Source organism: Podarcis tiliguerta (genome assembly GCF_965153285.1).
Source record: "Podarcis tiliguerta genome assembly, chromosome: 17".
Lineage (NCBI taxonomy): Eukaryota > Metazoa > Chordata > Lepidosauria > Squamata > Lacertidae > Podarcis > Podarcis tiliguerta.
Window position 1 is genome coordinate 40,150,497 of NC_139550.1, and position 17,970 is coordinate 40,168,466.

General features: G+C 46.5%; 2 protein-coding genes across 5 annotated transcripts in view; one reads left to right on the plus strand and one right to left on the minus strand.

Moving 5' to 3' along the window:
• RBM10 (RNA binding motif protein 10) overlaps positions 1 to 8,884 on the plus strand; it is a 44,091-nt gene extending 35,207 nt beyond the window's left edge. The window contains exons 16-24 of one of the 2 annotated variants that reach the window (XM_083420975.1): positions 41 to 132; positions 325 to 501; positions 1,039 to 1,188; positions 1,793 to 1,858; positions 2,218 to 2,403; positions 7,559 to 7,633; positions 7,720 to 7,823; positions 8,054 to 8,183; positions 8,633 to 8,884. In XM_083420975.1, coding sequence (XP_083277101.1) covers positions 41 to 132; positions 325 to 501; positions 1,039 to 1,188; positions 1,793 to 1,858; positions 2,218 to 2,403; positions 7,559 to 7,633; positions 7,720 to 7,823; positions 8,054 to 8,183; positions 8,633 to 8,758 — 1,106 coding nt within the window. In that variant the 3' untranslated portion in view covers positions 8,759 to 8,884. Of the gene's footprint in view, positions 1 to 40; positions 133 to 324; positions 502 to 1,038; positions 1,189 to 1,792; positions 1,859 to 2,217; positions 2,404 to 7,558; positions 7,634 to 7,716; positions 7,824 to 8,053; positions 8,184 to 8,632 lie in introns of both variants that reach the window. The other variant, XM_083420974.1, reaches the window with a different exon arrangement.
• Positions 6,309 to 15,161, minus strand: LOC310668141 (uncharacterized protein). 3 transcript variants are annotated; one of them, XR_014506624.1, is made up of 9 exons: positions 15,048 to 15,161; positions 13,627 to 13,880; positions 13,381 to 13,444; positions 11,764 to 11,891; positions 11,254 to 11,372; positions 10,471 to 10,606; positions 9,387 to 9,483; positions 9,018 to 9,217; positions 6,309 to 7,455 (listed from the first exon to the last, which is right to left on the minus strand). XR_014506624.1 is itself a non-coding variant. In XM_083421141.1 (8 exons), the coding sequence occupies exons 1-8, from the start codon at positions 15,115 to 15,117 to the stop codon at positions 9,171 to 9,173; spliced, it is 915 nt and encodes a 304-aa protein (XP_083277267.1). In that variant the 5' UTR covers positions 15,118 to 15,161; the 3' UTR covers positions 8,994 to 9,170. The 3 variants fall into 3 exon arrangements, 2 of the variants coding, with proteins under 2 accessions (XP_083277267.1, XP_083277268.1); XM_083421141.1 differs by lacking the exon at positions 6,309 to 7,455 and having other exon boundaries at positions 8,994 to 9,217; XM_083421142.1 differs by lacking the exons at positions 6,309 to 7,455; positions 10,471 to 10,606 and having other exon boundaries at positions 8,994 to 9,217.
• Positions 15,162 to 17,970: the final 2,809 nt, after the last annotated feature.

Consider the following 17,970-nt stretch of genomic DNA (forward strand, 5'->3'; position numbering starts at 1 on the left):
TTATTTAGTTCATTTCCTGTTTTTCTGTGCCCAATTCCAGCTGTCCCAGATGTATCCACCTATCAATATGATGAAAGTTCTGGCTACTATTATGACCCCCTGACTGGCCTTTACTATGACCCTAATTCCCAGGTGAGTTGAACCTCTCTTTGGGCCCACTTTGCTCCTTTCTGGGCATGGCCAAGAGCTGAGAAGTGATAGCTGAAAGGTAGATGCTGAAATACCTGCTTCTCTACCGTGAGATGACTGTGCTCCCAACTTGATATGGTACACTGTCTTGGCACAAGATGCAGCACAGGCTCATGTGTGATTGTCTCTTTCCAGTACTACTACAATGCCCAGACGCAGCAATACCTGTATTGGGAAGGTGAGAGACGTACTTACGTCCCAGCCTCAGACCAAGCCTCTGACAGCCACAAGGATGGCAGTGGACCAGGGGGTGGCAGTGGCAAGGAGGGTAAAGAGAAGAAGGAGAAACATAAAACAAAAACAGCTCAGCAGGTGAGAACCACGATTTCCCCACATCCCCTTTCTGTACCTGCTGCTCCTTATCTTAAACTTTTGTCTGCCCCCTGCTTGCCCATAACTTGAAAAGCCCTTTGGTCTGCTTCCAGGGCTCTAGGTCTTGGGTCATGTAGTTACAGTGCTGCCTCAGCCTCTCAGTAAGCTTAGCCTCCTTTCTCTGGAGTGGCCAAAGGGGGAATGCCTGCATAGGAAAGGCCTTATTCGGGTATTCTGGTGAAGATGTTGAAAAACAGTTGGATGGCATGGGGTTGTATTGCTGGAGAATAACTGGAAGTAGTTGCTGGAGGAGCGTTCCTTCTTGTAGGGACTGGAAGAGAAAGAGAATAGCTAATTTTGGAACCTCCGGGGCCATTTTAAGTGAAAAAATAGCTGTTTTTCAGCCCTGTTGCACAGTTCCAGTCAGTTGTTGTTTTTGAGAAACACCTATTTTCAGCCTGGACTAAGAACTCCTTTGTTCCTCCTCCCCCACCCCCTCTCCTGGATTATTCCCCACTTTTGTGTTATCTTCTGCAGATTGCAAAAGATATGGAGCGCTGGGCCCGTAGCCTCAACAAGCAGAAGGAGAACTTCAAGAACAGCTTCCAGCCAGTTTCCTCTATACGAGAGGATGAGAGGCGGGAGTCGGCCACAGCTGATGCTGGCTATGCTATCCTCGAGAAAAAGGTAACATCTTGGGTCTCCTCATCCATTACCAGGAGCAGATTAGTACTAAATTACCTACTGCAGCTAATTCCTGAAGCCTAAACAAAACTGAATGACCTGAGGGTGTGAGGGCAGGTTGTTCAGCCTTGTGGCATCATCTGTTTCAGTGTGTCTGCAGTGCAGTTATGGCCTAGATGCTGCTAAGACAGAGTCCCACATCTCCCACCTTCTCTTGCTCTGCTCAGATCTCTTGTCTGTGAGACCGAACAGTGTCAAGTGCTAGTCTTTCTATCCTGGTCATGTGAGAAGTTCTTGTCAAGAGTATTGTATCAGCAGTGAGCACATCCGTGAAGCCGTGATTTTCAAAGGGCAAGATGGGTCTCTTTCAAGAAAGCAAGCTTCTGTCTTGCCTATGCTAATTAGAGTGTTGGCCTAAATTAAGGCCAAGTGGCCCTGTAAGGAGAACCACCTGTGTTTGATCTCTTCCCAGGGCTGTGGGTCATCCAGGGGCTGGCTGGATGAGTGAGCAGAAAGAAAGCATGCTGTTCATTTGGGGAAAGAATGTGAGAACTTCTGTTAGAGTTAACGCTTCTTTTTTTCCTTTTCCTTTTCTGGGTATCCTCAGGGGGCTTTGGCTGAGAGACAGCACAGTGGCATGGACCTGTCCAAGCTGGCTGGTGATGATAGACTGGTAAGCCTTTCCCTTTCCACTTAATCCCCAGTTCAGGTCTTCTGGCTCTTATAGAATAATGGGTGCTGGTGCAGGGACTCTCTGCTCTTGTCTCCTTTTGATGGCGAGGGAATAGGTGAGGTGCACAATATGAACATGGGGAAGTCTTCCACATAAAGCCCTCTGAAGTGGGGGCTTCTTCCAAGGCAGTCGAGCTGTACGGTGCACCGACTCTCCGCTGTGAGCCCATGGTGGTCTGGGTAGAGTAGGCTGATTCAGGGGTGAGGGAAAGGAGACAACGGTAAGTGGCCTGTGGGGTCCTTCTGAATCTGATTCCAGCCGAGATATATTCCGTCTTGTGACCTTGCTTAACTTGGCAGAGTCCCCCACGAGGATTAGTGGCTGCTTACAGCGGGGAGAGTGACAGTGAGGAGGAGCAGGAGAAGGCTGCTGACCGGGAAGAGAAACTGACAGATTGGCACAAGCTGGCTTGCTTGCTTTGTCGGAGGCAGTTTCCCAGCAAGGAGGCACTTATCCGTCACCAGCAGCTCTCAGGATTACACAAGGTATGTAGCTGACAGAAGAAAGAATTGGAGATCTGGATTTCAACCAAACTATGGGGAACTCTGTTAAGTTCTATAACTAGGGTGTCTCTGGATCTTAGATTAAGACTTATACAACAAAAAATAAGCTTTAGAACTTACTGGACTCCAGTTCGCTTGTTTATGAAAGGACTATCTAAGGCATTAGCTGCTGGAGATGGAACAGAGATAATGCTGCCCTAAACATACGTTTGTACAATGTCCTATATTGAACATATTTTGGCAGAAGGTAATACAGGTGAAACTCGAAAAATTAGAATATCGTGGAAAAGTTCATTTATTTCAGTAATTCAACTTAAAAGGTGAAACTAATATATGAGATAGACTCATGACATGCAAAGCGAGATATGTCAAGCCTTTATTTGTTATAATTGTGATGATCATGGCGTGCAGTTGATGAAAACCCCAAATTAACAATCACAGAAAATTTGAATATTGTGAAAAGGTGCAGTAGCTATTCAATCCATAACACCTGCAATGGGTTCAGTAGGAAGCACAATCATGGGGAAGGCTGCTGAGCTGACAGTTGTGCAGAAAGCCATCATTGAGACCCTCCATAAGGAGGGAAAGCCTCAAAAAGTAATTGCAAAAGAAGTTGGATGTTCCCAAAGTGCTGTTATCGAAGCACATTAATGGAAAGTTATGCAGAAGGGGAAAGTGTGGAAGAAAAAGGTGCACAAGCAGCAGGGATGACCGCAGCCTGGAGAGGATTGTCAGGAAAAGACCATTCAAACGTGTTGGGGACTTTCACAAGGAGTGGACTGAGGCTGGAGTTAGTGCATCAAGAGCCACCACACAAGGACGGATCCTGGAGATGGGCTTCAAATGTCATATTCCTCTTGTCAAGCCGCTCCTGAACAGGAAACAACATCAGAAGCGTCTTACCTGGGCTAAAGAAAAAAACAACTGGACTGTTGCTCAGCGGTCCCAAGTCCTCTTTTCTGATGAGAGCAACTTTTGCATCTCATTTGGAAACCAAGGACCCAGAGTCTGGAGGAAGAATGGGGAGGCACACAATGCCAGAAGCTTGAAGTCCAGTGTGAAGTTTCCAGAGTGTTGGTCCACTGTGCTTCATGAAGTCCAGGGTCAACGCAGCCGTCTACCAGGAGATTTTGGAGCACTTCATGCTTCCTTCCGCAGACGAGCTTTATGGGGATGCTGACTTCATTTTCCAGCAGGACTTGGCACCTGCCCACACTGCCATGGAATTACTGTGCTTGATTGGCCAGCAAACAAAGAACAAAGAAACAGTGGGGTCACTCAGAGGAGAAGATGGTGAAATGCAAACAGGGGACACAGAAAGGGCTGAACTCCTCAATGCCTTCTTTGCCTCAGTCTTCTCCGATAAAGAAAACAATGCCCGACCTGAAGAATTTGGAGGAAATGATTCAGCAGAGGAAACACAGCCCAGAATAACTAAGGAGATAGTACAAGAATACTTGGCTAGTTTAGATGTATTCAAGTCTCCAGGGCCAGATGAACTGCATCCAAGAGTATTAAAAGAACTGGCAGATGTGATCTCAGAACCACTGGCAGTCATCTTTGAGAATTCCTGGAGAACAGGCGAAGTCCCGGCAGACTGGAGGAGGGCAAATGTTGTCCCTATTTTCAAAAAGGGGAAAAGAGAGGACCCAAATAATTACCGCCCAGTCAGTCTAACATCAATACCAGGGAAGATTCTGGAGCAGATCATTAAGCAAACAATCTGTGAGCACCTAGAAAGGAATGCTGTGATCACCAATAGTCAGCATGGATTTCTGAAAAATAAGTCATGTCAGACTAACCTGATCTCATTTTTTGACAGAATTACAAGCCTGGTAGATGAAGGGAACGCAGTGGATGTAGTCTACCTTGATTTCAGCAAGGCATTTGACAAGGTGCCCCATGATATTCTTGTAAAGAAGCTGGTAAAATGCGGTCTTGACTATGCTACCACTCAGTGGATTTGTAACTGGCTGACTGACCGGACCCAAAGGGTGCTCATCAATGGTTCCTCTTCATCCTGGAGAAGAGTGACTAGTGGGGTGCCACAGGGTTCTGTCTTGGGCCCGGTCTTATTCAACATCTTTATCAACGACTTGGATGATGGACTCAAGGGCATCCTGATCAAATTTGCAGATGACACCAAACTGGGAGGGGTGGCTAACACCCCAGAAGACAGGATCACACTTCAAAACGACCTTGACAGATTGGAGAACTGGGCCAAAACAAACAAGATGAATTTTAACAGGGAGAAATGTAAAGTATTGCACTTGGGCAAAAGAAATGAGAGGCACAAATACAGGATGGGTGACACCTGGCTTGAGAGCAGTACATGTGAAAAGGATCTAGGAGTCTTGGTTGACCACAAACTTAACATGAGCCAACAGTGTGACGCGGCAGCTAAAAAAGCCAATGCAATTCTGGGCTGCATCAATAGGAGTATAGCATCTAGATCAAGGGAAGTTATAGTGCCACTGTATTCTGCTCTGGTCAGACCTCACCTGGAGTACTGTGTCCAGTTCTGGGCACCACAGTTCAAGAAGGACACTGACAAACTAGAACGTGTACAGAGGAGGGCAACCAAAATGGTCAAAGGCCTGGAAACGATGCCTTATGAGGATCGGCTAAGGGAGCTGGGCATGTTTAGCCTGGAGAAGAGGAGGTTAAGGGGTGATATGATAGCCATGTTCAAATATATAAAAGGATGTCACATAGAGGAGGGAGAAAGGTTGTTTTCTCCTGCTCCAGAGAAGCGGACACGGAGCAATGGATACAAATTACAAGAAAGAAGATTCCACCTAAACATTAGGAAGAACTTCCTGACAGTAAGAGCTGTTCAACAGTGGAATTTGCTGCCAAGGAGTGTGGTGGAGTCTCCTTCTTTGGAGGTCTTTAAGCAGAGGCTTGACAACCATATGTCAGGAGTGCTCTGATTGTGTTTCCTGCTTGGCAGGGGGTTGGACTCGATGACCCTTGTGGTCTCTTCCAACTCTATGATTCTATGATTCTATGAAACTCGCCTGACCTGAACCCCAAAGAGAATCTATGGGGCATTGCCAAGAGAAAGATGAGAGACATGAGACCGAGCAATGCAGAAGAGCTGAAGCATCCTGGTCTTCCATAACACCTCAGCAGTGCCACAGACTGATAGCATCCATGCCACGCCGCATTGAGGCAGTAATTGATGCAAAAGGGGCCCAGACCAAGTACTGAGTACATGTGCATGCTTCTACTTCTCAGAGGTCCAATATTTCTCTATTTGCAATCCTTGTTTTGCTGATTTCATTTAATATTCTAATTTTCTAAGATTGTTAATTTGGGGAGTTCATCAGCTGTACGCCATAAACATCACAATTATAACAAATAAAGGCTTGACATATCTCGCTTTGCATGTCATGAGTTTATCTCATTTATTAGTTTCACCTTTTAAGTTGAATTACTGAAATAAATGAACTTTTCCACGATATTCTAATTTTTCGAGTTTAACCTGTAGAGACGGTCAACATGCTATACAGAGCAATGGAATCTAACAAAGGGACAATATGAATGGACTCTCCATGCCCCCCAAAAGTCTGGCGTTGATGAACTGGAAAAATGAAAATGCAGCTCCCTTTAATGATTGGATTGAAGAAATGGACAAACTCGCAACATATGAACAAGTTGTGTACAAATGTAAACTTGCCATGGACAAATTCAATGTTATTTGGAATTCATTTTTATTAGGGATTCGGCTACATTAGTAGAAAAACTATGCATTGAATGCACTTTAAATATGCAACACCAGATGGTGCCAGAGAGCCAGAATTGTTTAAAAACTGGATTTCTCATTGGATTTTTTTTCTTTTGTCAAAATGGTCTAATTTCTGCCTTATTTATAGCACTTACCTACAAGAACAATTTCCCCCCTTTTTTGTAATGTATACAATATTTTTTTTTCTGTTTTGTTTTCTACATGGATACTATGTCTTGTTTCTTCTTTTTTGTGTCATACTCGTGCACTTGTAATTTTTATTTTTCAATAAAAAATATAAAATAAAAAGTTATGTAGCTGACAGAGGCACCAGCTTGCAAAGGTGATTGGGGTGGGGGACCAATATTGAGAAGATGTCAGGAGGAGCCGGAGGTGGAGCCAAACACAGCGGCCGCACGGCTCAATGGCTCCGCCACCGGCAGAGGCTGCTCAACCCTCCTTCTCCTCTCCTGTAGGAGGAGGAGAAGGAGCTGGCTGCTGGAGGCATGCTGCACTTGGCTCAATGCTTTTGGGGTATGGGGGGCAGTCCCTACCCCAAAAATATGGGTGGCTCCAAAAGGGCTCGGCCCCTAGGAGCCAGCACTCCAGTAGCTGAAGTGTCTTGGTTGCTTTTGATACCATCAACTCTAGCATCCTCCTGGGACTGCTTGGCAGATCTGAGATTTGGAGGCATTAGTTTGAGGTGCTGTCTAGAAATTATGTTGTTGCCTACATAGTTTTTGGTACAGGTAGCCCTGTTCAGGGAAGTTTTTAATATGTAACGCTGTACTGTTTTTAACACTTGATTGGGAGCCGCCCAGAGTGGCTGGGGAAACTCAGCCAGATGGGCGGGGTATAAATTATTATTATTATTATTATTATTATTATTATTATTATCATCATCATCATCATCTTGAAATTTACCATGTGCTGCTTTAGCTATTTTTTTTTGGAAGTGATATTTGGTTGTTGTTTTTTGGTGATGTAAGGAGTCTTTCGGCCTGGGGGCCACATTCTCTTCTGTGCAACCTTCTGAGGGCCATATGCCAGTGATGAGCAGGGCCAGAGGCAAAACTGAGTGGAGCACTGGATGTCAATTTGACCTTTTTATAGTAGTCTAGTTTTAGACATCCCATCCTCCATCCAGGGAAGCAAGAGGCATTTTCCCAGCCAAAAACACTCCAGGGCAAAGGGAAGTTGCTGAGGGGTGAGGCAGAGGAGGAGGTTTCTTTGAACCTAGTCCCAAGGGCCTGTAGGGCCATGTTTGGCCTCCAGAGTTGAGGTTCCCAACCCCTGCCTTAGAACTGAAACACAAAGGTAGATTATTAATATGCTTATATAGAAATAAAACATAGTGGGAATCTTCAGGTGTCCACCTTAACCTTGTCTCTATTCTCCCCTGTGCAGCAAAATCTGGAGATTCATCGGAGGGCACACTTGTCAGAACAGGAGCTTGAGGCACTTGAGAAAAACGACATTGAGGTAGGTATGGGAGTAGAGAGTGGCCCCAGGAGGGTGAGGGCTACCTGGTCAGTGCCTTATTGCTGTCTCTTCATGACCACCAGCAGATGAAATATCGAGATCGTGCAGCTGAACGAAGGGAAAAGTATGGTGTTCCTGAGCCACCAGAACCCAAGAAAAGGAAGTATTCAGCTGTGACACCAGCCACTGTGTAAGTCCCACCATGCCCTTGTGGTTCTCCCTAAGTGTAGTAAGGGTGAGATAAGAGATCCCTTCTAGAGCAGTCTGCTTTGGTAATGGTGAGAGGCATTTCTATCCCATAGTGACACATCCTTAGTGTCCTCTGGGCAACATGCTATTTCCTTTTTGCTCCTTTTGGCAAAGTTAGAGGGTAGTGCATCTGAATATGTTCCTCTCTTCTCCCACCTTCGTTTACAACAGGGATTTTGAACAACCAACGCGGGATGGACTTGGCAGTGACAACATTGGCAGTCGCATGCTACAAGCCATGGGCTGGAAAGAGGGCAGTGGTTTGGGTCGCAAGAAACAGGGGATCGTTGCCCCTATTGAGGTACCAAAATACCTTGCTCAAGTTACTGTGGATAAAGCAAAGTGTATAGTGCTTGTATTTTTGAGGAGCATTTAGTCTTCCTGTTACTTCCCCATTTTTGCAAAAACAACCTAAAATAAGGGAGGGAGGGAGGGAGGAAGTAGTTGGGCTTTCTTGCTTGGTGTGAGTTTTGCAGGCATAGCTTTCTTGTCCCTGCCATCACCATCTCCCCCACTTCAGAAAAGGTCACCTCAGCACATGGGAAATTAGGACAATTGAGAAAGAGGCCCTTTGGCAGTATGTTGAGGAGAACTTGCACCAGAAGGAAGTACAAAGTGGTGGTATTAGTCTGTTGTAGGCAAGGAGGGACCTCAGTGGGGTGTCCTAACATTCTGGGTGAAATGTGGTTTGGGACAAAAGCTGTTCCTCTAAAAAGGTCTGATGCACATTCTTTTTTCTTTTCTACCTAGGCCCAAACACGAGTGCGTGGCTCTGGCTTAGGGGCCCGTGGCAGCTCTTACGGGGCGGTAGCATCAGAGTCCTATCGTGAAGCATTGCACAAGACGATGCTGACTCGTTTCAATGAGTCAGAATGAGTTCTTCAAGGAGCACCCACCTGTACAGTATTTTGCTGCTGACTGTCTCCCTTCACCCGTCCCTCACTTTCACAAAAGGTTTCTTTTGGTTGACTTTTTTTTTTAATTAAATGTTGAAATGGGCAATAGGTTTTTGTTTTTTTAACATAGCTGAGGCCTGTGGAAGAAGTGGTGCACTCCTGGCCCTTGTTCAGTTATGAAGCACTTATGGGAACATCTATATATAACAATGGTGTAGAAATACATTAATTTACTATACCATAGTAACCTGTTGAGCTACAAGCTCTGCACATTACTCTGCTGGGGCAGCCATTGTTGAATCCAACTGAAGTCCATGCCATGATTACTGGTCCAGCAAAAACCAACCAACAGAGAAGACCTCTGTATCAGCCACAAGGACAGCCTTTTCCTTCTAGAGTGTTCGGTGTAGCCCTTCCACAAGCTCTACATAATGAGGTTCTGAAAGAAAAGTGAAATCTATTAAAAGAGTCTGTTTCTAGCCATGGTGCAGTGATGCATGCATACCTATACAGAGCGAGCCCCTGCTATATCTTGCTCTTATATCCTTCTTGCCCCTCATACATAAATTCCCTCTTACCAGACAAGCCACCTTTCTCCTGCAGCCTACCTCCATCAGGTTGGATGTAGCCATGTCTGATAAGGAAATCCAGAGCCACCATTGCACAGTTGGGCTTGAAATCTGGAGATCCAATGGCCTCTTTGACCTGCAGAAGAGGAATACAGTGGTACCTCAGGATACATATGCTTCAGGTTACTCCGCTAACCCAGAAATAGTACCTCGGGTTAAGAACTTTGCTTCAGAATGTTAACAGAAATCATGCTTCGGGGGCGCGGCAGCAGCGGGAGGCCCCATTAGGTAAAGTGGTGCTTCAGGTTAAGAACAGTTTCAGGTTAAGAATGGACCTCCAGAACGAATTAAGTACTTAACCCGAGGTACCACTGTATTTACAGTTCACATATCTCTCTCACTAGGAGGTGGCATGCTAATTGCCATGACCTTACTTTGTGTTCACCCTATACAGGGTAAGGTAAAGGGACCCCTGACCATTAGGTCCAGTTGGAAACGCCATTTACCTTCCCACCGGAGCGGCACCTATTTATCTACTTGCACTTTGACGTGCTTTCGAACTGCTAGGTTGGCAGGAGCAGGGGCCGAGCAACGGGAGCTCACCCTGTCGCAGGGAGTCGAACTGCCGACCTTCTGATTGGCAAGTCCTAGGCTCTGTGGTTTAACCCACCTATACAGGGTAGCTGTGTCTTTGCTTAGGAAGCACAAAGTCCACTGGTGGATAATTTTTTCCAGTCAAACAAAATTCTAGGCTATGTGAATTTAGGAGGAGGAAGAGACCCAAATTCAGAAGTCAACCAGCAGCCTAAGGAATTATTGCAGTTTATACATAATTACCACACTGCTTCTCAGATTATTATTACACTACCTCAAAAATTCTTTTATCAAATTACCAACCATCCCTCTCTGGACTATTTCTTATACAGGCACAGGAATTTATAACCCTAACCAACAATTAGAGCTTTTGGCAGGTGGTTTTATGAAAGCGAGTAACTTTGAGGAAATCATGTTAGTGGAAGGCCTTAACCCATTGTTGTAATTTGCAGCGTAATTCTCTGCGGTATCAACTTCTGATTTGCAAAAAGAGTCATTTTTTGCCCTAAGTGAAGTTACACCTACCAACCTTCTCAAGTGGCCAGAGGTAGAACTGCTGCACCTCTCCGTCTCCCACCTGGGGCACAAAACCTTCAGGCAACTTCAGGTCAAATACAAACTGGCATTCAGCATAGATGCCTCCCTGTGCACCCTCATAGGTGTAGCTGGGGTGGGAGAAGGCAGGGGAAAGAGTTCAGCAGTATTTATGACTGTGGAGACAAGTTGCATTAGGTTCTTATTTGGTTGGGGAGGGAGGTAAACTTTGATCTCAATTACTGAGAATCTGCCTTTTCCAGAATAGCTACAGTGATTCTGGTGTTTGACTCTCTGTTTCATCGATTCCTACTGATGTTTGGAAAAGCTGGTAGAGAGGGAGAGAAATGAAGGCAATCTACTTTCTATACTTGAGGCACATTAGAAATATACCTAAGCTATGGTAGATATTTTCATGATTAAGCTCAGTTAGGATTAGTTTGTAAGAAGCAAAAGGAGGCAAATCATGAATGGGCAAGGCAGCTGGTGGGACAGAACAGGAAGTGCTGCTCAAGGATCACAGTCAGAGTTGGCAGTCTTAAGCCCTGGCACCAGAGGCCTTGCCACATACTCCTTGTGCACCAATGAAAAGGTGGCTTTCTACAATATAGCTGGAATTCTCAAATACAAGCTTGAAGTGTCTGTGCTCATACAACAAATTTGCAGAGGCATAGAATACAAACAGCCTTTTTATACAGGCCCTGGCTTTTAAATATTAATTTTCCTCTTACCTACACAACTGCATTTTCCTGAACTTGAGGTAGCTTTTTAATATTACCTGATAGTTCCGGCAGCTTTGGCAAGTGCAGTGAGAGAAGCGGGGATGCAAGCTTCTTCCTGGCTTTCCTTCACCAGCGTCTCTCTGACACCCAACCCTGATGCAATGCCCCCAGCAGCCTAAGGCGAGCGAAATGAGGGATTAATATTGAGCTACTATGGTAAATGGGCACAAAGCAGCTCTGCTCCCCCCGAATTGGCCCTAGTACCTGGTAAGCTTACTACCCATTTAGTGGATCCCCAATTGTCTGTTATCTTGTGCCTCAATTTGCAGAGTGGGGAGAAGGAGTTCACCTTTAATGCTGGGCACCAAGCCGCCTGGTGAAATGGCTCATGCTGAAATACTCACTTACCAGACAGGTGCATGTTTTGTGCATTCAGCCTTTTAGCTCACTATTCCCTGTGGCTGTTATCTGACCAGCCCCATAGAAGAACACTTGATTATTGAGAGCTGCTCCCAACTCTCACATCAAAGAGGCAGACCTATTGCCTTTTCCATCTCATCTCTTACCATGTTGTCCAGCAAGCCAGGATAAGTCAGTTTGCTCAGCGCCCTCCTGGCCAACCACATGAACATCTGCCCATTGCGCCAAGTGTAGCCGTTCAGATGGGTGCCATAGCGCTTCACTCCAAACAATGCTGGGTGCAAAAGAGAAACAAAAGTAACTTGTCCAGGTTAATCATTTCCAGATGCAACCCCAAAAAGAGTACAGGAGTGGGCCGACCTTCCCCTACCACCGCCCCAACACTTGGCGTATTATGTAGGCCAGGCTTCCTCAACCTCGGCCCTCCAAATCCTTGAGACTACAATTCCCATCATCCCTGACCACTGGTCCTGCTAGCTAGGGATCATGGGAGTTGTAGGCCAAAAACACCTGGAGGGCCAAGGTTGAGGAAGTCTGATGTAGGCTGAGATAATTAACACTGCTTAGAGAATAGGAGTTTCTTCCGTAGAATGACAGGAAAGCCGTATTGGAGGGGCACCAGGAAAACAGCCAGAGTTGCAAGTGAAAAGGAAATGCATGGTGAGAAGATTGAATATGCACTTACTTTGCACTTTTGCTGTGCAATATTCTTTAGCTTCTCTTGTAGTCATTCTATAGAGGAAGTCACTATCAACATCTCATTTCCAAAATTCCCAGCTTATATTAAGATGCCTGACAAGGTTTCACAGGCCTGGAACAGCTGCTAAATGAAGCTACACAGAAAAAGCACTGGATCAAAACTAAACCTCAACTGCCCACAAAAGCCCCACAGATCTCCTGAAGTGCTGCAATTCTGGAGTTATCATTTTATTGAAATAATGTGTGAATTTCAAGCCTTTCCCTATAAGGAAACCTGTGGAGTTTCAGAGGGTGGACGGGGCAGAAAAAGAACTGAAGAGAGTAACCAGTGCACTCTCATTCTGTAAAAATAGAGGGAACTGGGAACAACAAATTTCAAGGCAAAGCCTCCCTGTGATATGTGTTTCCAGGTGCTCAACCCCTAAGGCCAGATGACTAGGAAGAACAAAGCAAGATGAACACAGAACAGTTTGCAAGCAGTAAGCAGACAATGCAGTCCTGGCTGGAGATAAAAAGCAGGCAGTTCTGAAAAGGAATGAAGCAATCAGGCTTTAGTACCTTAAGAATCTGTCTTGGGTTGTAAAGTATTATCCCTTTTTACAGATGGGGAACTGAGTCTGTGACAATGTCTGAGACCACCTAGTGCACAGTTGACCAAGTCAGGATTGGAACAGAAGCCTCCCACTTCACATTGAATGCTGTCTCATTTTCAAGGACAAACATTATTATTGGGGTGATATCCAACCACGCAGCCACATGGGTGGGGTATAAATAATAATTATTATTCTTAAATCATACCCAGAGTAGACCCACTAAAATCAATGGACTTGCATTCATGTTTCATTCACTGCACATAGTCCTTTATAGAGCACAGAAGCTAGATTTCTCCAGCAGGGTAAAAAAGGAGATATTTGGACAAATCTGCACTTGAGCTCTTAGCTGTGCCCCTAATGGATGGGATTGGACAAATGCTTCTAGGAGGTCTCTCTTAATTACTTCTGCATGAATCGTGTCTCATATCAATGGAATACAAAGCAAGGAAGTCAAACATTTTTCAGACTCACGAGTTGCAGAGCGCTCCATGCTGAAGAGAGGCGTGTCACAAAAATAGGGCATCACACTGTAGAGCTGCAACGAAAGCAAGTTTTGGTTCAAGGACAACTGTTTCATTGGCCCAACCACTCCTTCCTCCCAGAGCTAGTATCCTGAATGGAAGCCCTGGGTCCCTCCCACATGACCCTTACAGTATTCAAAGACATCCATGGGTGCCACATGGCCCTTCGCCTTCCTTGGGTGCCTGGTAATCTCACCTCCTCTCTCCACTCCTTCAGGCAAGGGAAGTCTTGCTGTGCTCTCATTTCCCTGAGTACTCCTTCCACAGCATCTGTTCTTTGCTCAGAGGATGCCAGCTTCTTGTTAAGTTCCACGCAAGCAGGCACACCATCACCCCAAGACACCAAGAAAACAGCTGGATACTGACAGAGATATTTGGCTACAGAGGGCAGCACGTGGCCCACCTGCTGTCCAGCAACCATAAATGGCAGGCACAAAGCTTTTGAAGAACCTGCAAGGGGATGAAGCTGTCAATTTGTAATCATTTTGCAGGGCCATATTTAAGTATATAAAAAATATTTTAATTTTTATGCCTCTGCTGCTTTGCGGCATCTCTGATCAGCGTAAGCAATAACATGGACTCTTTTTAAAAAGTTTATTTTGATAGGGAAGCTACCAGCATGAGTTTGACCAAACTGCAGGAGGCAGTGGAAGACAGGAGTGCCTGGCGTGCTCCAGGGGGTCACGAAGAGTCGGATACCACTAAACGACTAAACAACAACATTTTGATAGGGAAAAGCATTTTGGACACGGGCAAATGCTTCCCAGCTTGGATTTGCTTTCTTACACATGTTTACTCAAAAGAAGGTTTCATTGATTTCAGAAGCACCTACACGCAAGTAAGATTGCAGCCTGAATTTCATAGAAAAGCATGTATAAGATAGCAATCGTAGACTGCAAGAGTTTATTTCTGTCAGGGTGATAAGACTATGGCAATATTCAAAGTGCTTGCCCTGCTCCCCAAACAACACTGCTGACATATAACATTATTTTTCTTGTTCTCTACTGCTTTTTGGGGCAGGCAATTTTCATCCTATTGGTGTTATATTTTAAAACTAAGGAGTGCCTGTTTTAGGGTTTGTCAAGTGGAGTCCCGATGAACTAGACCTGGCCAGGAGCAGATATTGGTCATTTGGTGCCCCCACCAAAATGTGAGGACAAAATTTGGTGCCCCCCCCCAAAAAAAATATTATTGGCACAAGAATTCCTTTTTGTACAGTTGCTTTTTTATGGATCTTCTCAGTTGGCCGCTGTCTTAATTTTCGACCCCCTTCCTTACTGCAAAGGGCTGCGGGCAATTGGAAAAGCAGCGAGCTTGCTATGGAGCCTGAGAGAAGGGAGAGAGTGAACTGGAATGAGAGGTCATAGAACCATAGGGTGGGAAGGGACCCTGAGGGTCATCCAGTCCGACCCGGCAAGGCAGGAATCTCAGCTCAAGCATCCCTAATCGAGGGCCGGCCAAGCTCTGCCGAGAAGCTTCCAGGGCAGGGCCGCCCACCACCCTGCGACGGGGAGAGTTCTGTCGGTTGCGGCTTCGAGGCCCGCGAGGGCAAAGGAGTCCTGCCTCGCAGGGGCTGGACTAGATGCCCCCGGGCCGCCCCTCTGGTCGTGGCCCTACCTGCTCCGTGGAAAGAGTTCATCCTCCGCAGCAGCGCCGTGACCCGCGCCGACCAGCCGGCGGCCGCCATGGCTCCCCAAGCGCCGCCCCCGCCCCGGGCCAGGCCGCGCTCCCTCCTCCGCAGGGGCCGAAGGCCTTCGCCGGCGCCGGGCGGCTCTCGCTTCGCCTTCGGCCCGGGCACCGGCGGGCTTCCCGGAATAAATGGGTCTGGAGGGGAGGGAGGGATCGCCTGGTTGTGAAGCTCGCCGTGTCCCTAGGAGGAAGGGCGGTATAGAAGTGGGACAAAAAAATGTGGAAAAATCAATAAATGGAGGAAGAGATGGGGGGCACACTTGTGCTACGGAATCTTCCCTGCACCAGAATGTCAATTCGGCACCTTTTCCTGTTGCTGTGCAGAATTCAAAAGCAGACTCCCAAGTTTTCTTCATCCTAGCCAGGGCTTGACAGATTCCTCCAGAGTCCAGAACAATGGACAGGCAGCACATTTAACCAAAAAAAGAAAAAGGACTTTGTGCAACACTATAATAACCTGTAAAATAAAATGTAGAGGAGAACTAGCATTGTGTTTTAAAAATAGAATAAATAAGTCCACAGTCAGGAGGCTATCCCGGTGGGTTCTCCTGCAAGATGGGTGAAAAAGGCAGTGTGCCTTGACTAGCAGCACTGAGGGGGTTGCTGAACTAAATGATCACTTGATCCTCCAAGCCTCCCTGGATCAAAGGCCTCCTTCTCCAGACCAACACTGTTTCCCACAGTGGGAACCAGATGCCAAGGGGCAGCCCAGAAGCAAGGCGCTCCCCAGGAAGCCTTTGCATCCCGGAAGCTGCCCTTCCCTGCCCTTGGCTTCAGCACCTGCTATTCTGAGGTTTCCTGCCCCAAGGGATGGAGGCCCCAGGCAGCAAATTCCCATGAACAGACCTACCAAATCAAAGAATCAGACTGAGTCAGGCTGAATTTAGGGAAACAAACTTTTATTACACTTTCAAATATTTTCACATTTTTTCTTCAATTTTTTAAAAGTGTCTGGCTTCTAAGATTTTTTTATCACAATGGCCAGTAGAAAAATAACCAAACTCTTAGAAATGAAGGTGCGCTCATTGGCGCTTCCCACAAAAGTTGGGTTGGAGAGGTGATGGCAGGGACATTGTGGAGCAGCATTGGAGGAGAGATGTCAGGGTTAGGAAGAAATGCTTTTATGGAGTGAGTGGTTCACAAAGACTTCGGTTTATTATGTGCAGAGCAACCAGGTTTTCATAGTGATGCAGACAAGGCCCTGCTTTGGAGCAAACTACCTACTGGAAAAGTAAGAACCAGTCCTTGGAAAATCCATATGGAGAACAATAATAGGATTTCTTTCTCTGGAGAATTTTAGCTGTTGGCTCACTGCGGCACAAGGACCTTGTTCTCTACCGTCTGAACATAGCTGTCAACCGTCCCTTATTTGGCGGGAAACTCCCTGATCCCAGCGCCGTGTCCCGCTACTGTCCCTTATTGATCATGTCCCTTAAATTTCCCGGGTTTCAAAGGAAGCAGCTCCTCTCCCTCCCTGCCGGCCAGGGAGGAGGGAGGCTCCAACTGTGTTGCTTGGCTGCCCAGCCTGCCCCCCTCCGGCCTCCTCTCACCAGCCTCAGCCCCTGGGATCCCCTCTCCACCGGGACTGGCGGGAGCCTCGGGCCCTTCCGCCGCCATCCCCTCGCGACCGCCAAACTGAGCGTCTCTGCCTGGGGCCTCCCCTCTGCCTGTCGCCGCCACCGCTCCTGCTAGTCCGTGCTGTGGCTGTGCCGCCGAAGGACCCAGATAAGATGGGCAGCCTGGTGTGCCCTATGAATTGCTGAGGAGCCTTGAGAGGAGAGCGAGGGCAACCATAGAGAAAGCAGTTCAGAGAGAGGAGGAGGAGGCAGGTGTTCCAAGGGCTAACCACAGAGGGGGAAAGCGGAGGAAGGACCGCAAGTGCTTCTCCCATAGATTTGTAGTGGTAGACTAGCATAGATGGTCTGATCTGCGGGTTTACTTTCGGTGCTATTCCCCCCCCCCCTTCCTCCCACCCCACCTGATGGAACTGAGAGCTGCAGATGGAGCACGAGAGAAAAGATACAGAACTGCAGCAGCATCTTTGTAGCTTGGACTTCGTTTTGCACGAAAAGTGGTTGCTGCTTGTAGTTATTTAATTGCAGTGTTTCATCAGCTGGTGTCTTTAGAAGCAACCTCTGGAAATGAAGGGCTAAAAACCGGCGCTGCTCTCCAAAATTATCTGGTCCCTTTTAAGTTCGTATTTCAGTTGTTTGTCTAAAATCCCTAATTTTGGCTGCTGATCCCTTATTTTCGAGGCTGCTGGTCCCTTATTTTCAAATCTGTAAATTGACAGCTTACCAGACTCTGGTGCCAGCTGCAAATTCACACTGTGGTAAGTAATTCACAAAATCAAAGCCAGTCTCAGGAGAAAGAGCAGAGCTTGAGCAGGAAGCAGGGAATCAGATTGAAAAATAAATTGAAAAGGACATTTAACCTCATATCAGGAGAAGCTATTGCCAACAATTATGTCCTATTAAGTCTGGTTTACCCGGCTTGTGATTTCCAATCCAAATGCAGTCCCATCCCCCTTGGTAAACCTGCTTTTGCTGCCTGCCTGGGACTGCAAAAAACAAAGAGGTTGTCAAACAACTGGGAAGTCACAATACAGCTATTTCACAGTATCTGCTTTATCGGTCCAAAATCACGGGCCTGCATTAAGTTATGCCTCTTCTCTCATCACCCCCCCCCCGGCAAATACAAAGATCATCACAAAAGGAGGGATTTCTTCATTCTGTAATGTTAACATGTACCATCTCGCCTGGAGAGGTGCCACCAACTTAGATATTATTATCTTTATGATTAAAGTGCTTCCACATGCTCCCAGCAGACCCGGCATGGAGGCAAATGGGGT

Coding starts and splice junctions, on each gene's coding strand:
- LOC310668141 (XM_083421141.1), bottom strand. CDS start 15,117: ATGGCGGCCGCCGGCTGGTCGGCGCGGGTCACGGCGCTGCTGCGGAGG. Junction 13,881..15,047: donor GAACTCTTTCCACGGAGCAG/GTAGGGCCACGA, acceptor ATCCCCTTGCAG/GTTCTTCAAAAGCTTTGTGC. Junction 11,373..11,763: donor CTGGCTTGCTGGACAACATG/GTAAGAGATGAG, acceptor CGCTCGCCTTAG/GCTGCTGGGGGCATTGCATC.